Genomic DNA, 7060 nt, shown 5'->3' with positions numbered 1-7060 from the left:
TTGGTTTGTTTTACCGTCATATATTACTTGTCGACAATTCCGACGATTCTAGTTTGCCGACCCATTTTACTTGTCGACAATTCTTACGATTTAGATAGCCTGCCTATTTTACTTGTTGACAATTACGAAGATTTAAAAAAGTTGATGGGGAGATTTCGAGTAGAGAGACAGCCCCCTCAATCCATTCCACTATCTAAAAGGATCTATACTGGCTGATCTACGGACACACGCGATCCTCTATTCCAGCCACTTTATATCAGGGTAATCCATGAACACACCCAATATTTAATCGTCGGAATTGTCGACAAATAAACGTAAAACAGGTCGGCTACCGCACCGCTGATTTTCCCTATTCGCGGAAGAAAAAAAGTGCTATGTACTCAGCCTGCGCAGACCGACTTTTACTTGTTCTGGAGTTGAACCAGCTCATCTTGGTACCTTGGACGATCTGAACATTAAAACTTATCTGTACATTTTGTATAGTATTAGGATTTGACCATAATTCAGACCTTGGTTCTCGTTCATGATGTAAATGCATGAATCCATTTTGACGTAGTGTGTATTTCCAAGGCCTCATCGTTCAAAATAAACTACAAAAACATTGTTAAGTAATAATAGTGTATTCTTCAAAATGTAGCTTACAATCTGGTAAAAAAGACAAATTCCTTATGCAGCTTCTCTAAGCATGGTCATGAAATATTTTATCATTTGTGTTTTAAGAAAGACAATATCACAGTCAATTGTATTTTTTGTATATAAATAATATACAGTTATCTATTTACATCCAATTTATTTACATATGTATGACCATAGTACCTTTCATAAGAGTTACACCGAATAACACTGTACCGTGTTTATAATGAACGATGCCGTTGAAAACAAGTGCATTATTAAATTAGGTCTGTGCAGCAGTTTTATTGCACTAAAAAACTCCTTGTCACTATATCGTGTTCTAACTAATCAAATAAATAAAGATATTTACAAGAACTTGAAAATTTGAATCCCTAGAAATATCAAAATGTACACAATGGCGTAAGAAATGTGCAATAATTCCTCTATTCTACAGAGGTAATTGAGTTTTGGTATTAACAATAAGCTAAGGTAAAGCCTATACATTACACAGACACACGGTTAAAATGTTGCATTTTTCAATACAGATACGTTGAAATAATTTACAGAATAATCACGAATATATAAATATTCCATTTCTTGATCCACATCATTCTAACTAAAATCGTTGTACCATCACAGTAATGGTCTTTTTGGCGCCGTAACCACGTTTTCACTCAGATATTGATAACAAGTTCAAGAGGAACTGCGCGTGTCGAAGCGCACTACGTCATCAATATTGGCGCTTAAAATTTACAATAACAACTGCGGAACTCGGCGCTTATTTTTAAGGACTTTGAATATGTTCTACTTAATGAATGTGTTTCTTTCAAAAATCAACAGACTTTCGAGGTTATCAACGAACCAGGGGCAAACACAAGAGGTCGATTAAAGGTATTCCACAATCTTAGGCCCATACACGATATTGTTTATTCTCTCATAAACTAAGATTGTGGCGTAGTTATCTTTTTTTTTCAGGGGCGTACTTATCAGAAAGCAATGAGGGGAGTACTGCTTATCAAATTTAACATGCACATTACCATCTTTGGTACAAGCAATCATACAGAGTTGGGTAGTGGGTGTAGTCGTATATATTTCCAAGACTTATGAGTCACACGAAAATGCCATCTCACATTTCGGAGACGAATATTTGGTGGTCTTGTCGGGAAATATATTCAGGTAGTTTGAAATTGCACGATGTATTGGTATCATCTATGCACCGTCTGTTTGAAAGGTTTGTTATGTATGCGTTACACATCAGATTTTCTCGATTAGGTTCCTGAGCCGTGAAATTGCCATTGGTTGTTTCTTGAGAACTAGTTTTACTATAGTTTCCGGCAAATCTCCCAGGTCAACCTGAAAGATAAGATAAAAACACTTTTCAACTGAACTTCACAAGTCTCAAAGTCGACGGTGCCATGATTGAACCAGTATTATTTCAAAAAGTCATTACCTGCAGCAAATAGATAACTTTTGTTTTTCGTGGATTTCCTTTGCATGGTTCAAGTACAAAACCACTGGCATGTGCCTACAATAATAAGAATAAATAAAACATGTTATCGAATGAGTTCTATTTTCAACAGGCTGGACAAGAGTTTAATATACCTTTAGTCTGGGTATTTTTTCAGACGGAAGGCAATTAGCATGTTCAACAGATCTGCCAGCTACTACATGTACTCCGCCATCCTAGAAATGATAAAAATGGTTACCTGATATGAAACTAGTGTCGAAGGAGACCACGCTCACTCGATGAAATTACTTGATTAAAATTCAACAATTTCTATATTCAACGTCCCATGAAAGAACATGCAATGAGCTAAAATCTTGTGATAGATTGTAGTTGAAAAATATACATTCTAATATTTAATGCTCCGGGTGAAAATCAACAGAAATCAATGACCACGAAACTCACCATAACCATACAGCATGTCATGAGATACAATTTTGCACTATGTGTGAGGATTTAAGAGAATTTTAAAGATGTCCGCTAAATGCGTAAATATCAATTGATCAATAAACCGTCCTGATATGTTAAAGATCCTTTGTCAAAGTATAACCATCATGAATTTTGATAAAAAAATGGCGAACCATTGAGTAATCTACAGGTATCGGAATTGAAGCCAAGAATGACCTTTTTAGTCACCAAAAATGTCACTACGGCCATCTTCTATCCAATAGACACAATTTCCTTTCGAAGGCCATAGGGAGATACATGCACATACGAAACATCGAGAAATTTGACCAAAGCGTCTTCAAAACTTCTTCAACCATCTTGAATCCGTTCGGTCCATCTTTTGGGCCCCAGATGTTTAAGGGTAGATGTATTTATAAACCAAATATCAAGATAATCAGTTGAAGCATTATTGGATTCTGTCTACGGACGGACAGAAGAACAGTCCCGAGTGGGCTAAAAAGGTATCAGCCATATTTTATTGTATGTATTAGTTGTTTTTACCCACCGGTTGTAACGCCCGTCAGCTTTAAAAAAGCCGCGACATAACATGCCACTCATCAAAACAACTGATCGAAACGTCTTCAAACAATTCTAATAAGTGCAAAAACTGTAAACAATACGATCAAGATAATGTGTCATACCTCGATTCGCTCAGTAGAAACGTAGCAGAAATCTCGTGCTTGTTTCAATAGACAGCGAGTGGTCTCCATTAATATGTGTATCACCCGAGTCGTATTATTTACGTGTTCAACGACGCGCATTTTCTACAAACATAAGATGACACAGACAACGAATATAGAAATGATTTTCAAGTAAACCTGTGAACAGGTACAAAAGTATACGAGACCAAACCTAAAATATTTCTATAGTTTTGTTGCTTTTGACAAAAAATTCCGTTTTACTGTCGGATGATAATCATCTTTTATCTGACGCACGAGATAAATGTTTATTTTTTTTCGGAAGTTTTTCTAAGGTTTTTCCCACACGTGAGAAGTTAGTTCTCGTGGTGAGACAATAAAATTCCCCGTATAAAGAAATCACAGTTGGAAATCACAGTAGCTACCACAGTTGGACGTCGATGTCCATAGGCATCCCCAAAAAACTAACCTTTGCCATGCTGTCATATTGATATCTTCGAAAAGGATCCCTGACAATATCGTAAACAAAGTCAATGTTCGCTTTGATTATGCCAACACCCGCGATTTTACACACGCGTTCTTTTTTACGAGTTTGAAATACGGTCACTTCATTGTCTGTATAGAAGTATCTCCAATTGCCCATACTCCATTTCGGATTTGGTTTTTCTAGATCGTAATCTCTAATTGAATGAACCTAAATTAGAAATCACAACAACATTCATACTTACGTCCATCCTCCTAAGAAACAAACAGACAAGTTTCGACATGATCCAAAACAAAATCTGATGTTTCGAATCCAATGAATAAAAGGAGTTAAAGAGGGAATATCATACAATTTTAATCAATTTGTGGCATTCTATCATTTAATTACCACGGAGTAGCCTTGGGCATTTTCCCTAGGCATATACGATATTCATTGCCTAATATATAATGAATTATGATGTTACTCTAATTAACATAGGTTCTTCGAATCTGCAGCAGCTTAAAATGAATCAAAAAGGGCCGTTGTTGTATTTGTACTTTTTTAAGGATTGAAACAATTCTCATGGTAACAACTGTGTCACATATATAAGTCTTCTTACTTACTTGTGCTAAGAGATCTGCCGCTGCTTGATTTCCTATTGTTTGATAGTGGATCTTATTATTTACTGGGTAAAAGAGAATGAAAATTGAGATAATAGTGACAAAAGTTGGATAACAGTGAAGTGTTAAAAACACTACGGCCAACAATTAGCAACCGCACTCACCAATAGGTTCTTGAACCATATATTCCGAAATACAGGTTTCGACAGATCCAAGCTGAATAAACAAACAAATATCGCTACTACATTAAAGCATTGGATTGACTACGACTTGTTACTACATTGGATTGGAACAACTACAACTCCAATCAGACTATCGTTTTATTTTTTACTTTTGATAATTCGCGTCGTTACCCATGCTCACTTCTGAGCAGCACTTCACGTATAGTCATAAGTAGATTTTAATCAATATGCTTACCATTGAGAGATAATCAGTATCGTCCGTCATTGTAGAAACGAATGAACTTGTTAAAGAAGATTCTAAAGTCGAATGTTGGGATACGTAGTCGCTATCAGTTTCGTTGTCCCCTACGTCCATCGTACTCGATAACATTTTTTCACTACGATCATAATCCACCGAACATCCGGTGGAGATTAATAGGGATTCGTCGTGTCTAGTCCACGGAAATCCATCCAAGGAAAACAAATTTTCTACCACGGGAAAACTCTGAAAATGTCGTAGAAAATTCGACGGATAATCACGAATGTCTAAAATGAAATGTTATTTCCCGTTGGTTGTGCGTTGACTTTAATGCCAATGAGACCAGTGCTGTCTACATGCAGTGCTTTTGTTGTTATGAATATGATATAACCCATGAATATCAATAAGCAAGTGCTGTAAAGTGACCTAGTCGGAAGACCGGATATGTACAAAAACAGTTTGATAATATCGCAGTACTTTCAGTGTCAAGTGTTTACGACCGTGAACTTTAAGATCTATAGCCCCACCACACGATGTGCTTACATAAATTCTAGATATCTAAATTCATGCTTAGTCATGAATGAAAATGAGACGTCTAGACCTGACTAAGACTTGATTTCTGAATTTTGAGTTAAATCAATGTTAAGATACGTATAGACAAATAGGGGTCCAGGGACACCATGCCCTCTTGGTGAAATGCTTAACAATCTGACAATTTCAATATTAACACCCCACCCCCTAATGAACAAATACAGCAATCAATGCGCTTGAAACTCGGCACGAAGCAGAGAACCTTGTCAAGACCTAGAATTTTGCAATTGATTGTCGTCACAAATTATGTATGAAAATATGTACCAATATGTATGTAATAAATGCAATATTATTTCGCTATTCAACGCCCCCTGGTGTTTTCAACTGGAACTAACGACTGAAACTCGCCATTATCATAGAGCATGTCATGAACAACAACTCTGCAATTGATTTTTGGCAACAAAATATGAAAAACGAAATATGCTTAGGTACCAATATATTATTATAATCATAAACAATTGTATACAATCCAAAATTTAACTCCTTTTGGTGAGAAAAAACTTAGGCAACTAAACATGTTTAAGTACCAAACCATACGGATAAATACCATGTAATACCGCATTTCAACACCCACAGATGAATACCACCTCCTGATGGTAACAAAATATGCCTAGCTACCAATACAAATGGAAAAATTGTATGTGATTCAATATTCCCCCTCCTAGTTTGGAGAAAAAAGCTGGGTAACCCCTATTCCATGTAAAGAAATGTGTCTTATGGCAATGGTGAAAATTACATGTATTTACATATATACGCTATACAACATAAAAATGATCGTCATCGGGGCTAAGAATCATATAGACTTTTAGAAAAGCATGGGACAAGTACCAAAAGTATTCTTAAAGCAATGAATGATTGCACAAAAGAAAATTAGTTAAATGATGCTCCATACGTATGATACATTGTTCATGCTTCATACTCCTTACGTGGAAACTACCACCTTTTTTTCCTATATCTGTCAATTCCTGTTCGTATATTTGCACTTCCTGAATACAATATACAATTATCAAAATGTCTCGAAATATGTGATATGTTTCTGAGAGTAATTCTACCTGTTGATTATTACAATGTACCCCTGCCCTATAACACAGCGCAGTACAGAGCAGATCTATCTGTATTAATTTCATAACATTCACATTAAATCGAAAAACGATAAATCAAACTCACATTTATGCCTGGTATATCAACCGTCAACGCCTGTATATTAAGCTCCATCGTTTTCAAGTGGCATGGATCCTTTTACGTGGAATCAGTTAACGGTATTGCAAATAATATCCGTTTCACAGGAATTCTTTGTTTTCCATCGTCAGGTATTATTGTCAGTTATTCCGTTCAAAGAGTTCTTAGAATTACGCATTTAAACGAAATTTTTTATCACTTATATGAATTAAGGTCACGCACGCTATACATTTTACAAAGTTTTTCGGTTCACAGTTCAATGATAAGGGAATAGCGGTATTTCAAAAAGAAAAGGAAAATCCGGTAGAACAATCCACGTAGATTATAAGCCATTAGTTATTCGTATTTGCAAATCAGAAAAAAAAATTAAAACGTTTGCACATCGTACAGGAACAAATTTTGGTGAATGTGTTATATTCCGATTAAATTTCGCTGCCAGGATCGAAGCGATATCTTTGCTCAAGGCGTCTTTTAATCATTTCCGCATTTATTGGACGACTGTACGCAAATTTCGTGGCAACCACATAAGGATCTAGGTCACCTAGGCTTTTAGCACGGAAAATATTGCCCGAGTCCATTATTTTGG

At 35.9% G+C, this 7060-nt stretch overlaps 1 protein-coding gene across 1 annotated transcript; it reads right to left on the bottom strand.

Annotated features, from left to right (window-relative positions):
* Positions 1-612: 612 nt before the first annotated feature.
* On the bottom strand, positions 613-6759 carry LOC141903909 (stAR-related lipid transfer protein 6-like). Its single transcript, XM_074792290.1, has 9 exons — positions 6463-6759; positions 4702-4950; positions 4449-4500; positions 4288-4349; positions 3671-3895; positions 3205-3327; positions 2215-2295; positions 2063-2137; positions 613-1965 (listed from the first exon to the last, which is right to left on the bottom strand). Exons 1-9 carry the CDS (start codon positions 6508-6510, stop codon positions 1867-1869), a joined length of 1014 nt encoding a protein of 337 aa, XP_074648391.1. The 5' UTR covers positions 6511-6759; the 3' UTR covers positions 613-1866.
* Positions 6760-7060: the final 301 nt, after the last annotated feature.

This window comes from Tubulanus polymorphus, chromosome 1 (assembly GCF_964204645.1).
Source record: "Tubulanus polymorphus chromosome 1, tnTubPoly1.2, whole genome shotgun sequence".
Classification (NCBI taxonomy): domain Eukaryota; kingdom Metazoa; phylum Nemertea; class Palaeonemertea; order Tubulaniformes; family Tubulanidae; genus Tubulanus; species Tubulanus polymorphus.
This window is presented reverse-complemented; position numbering and strand designations above follow the sequence as displayed.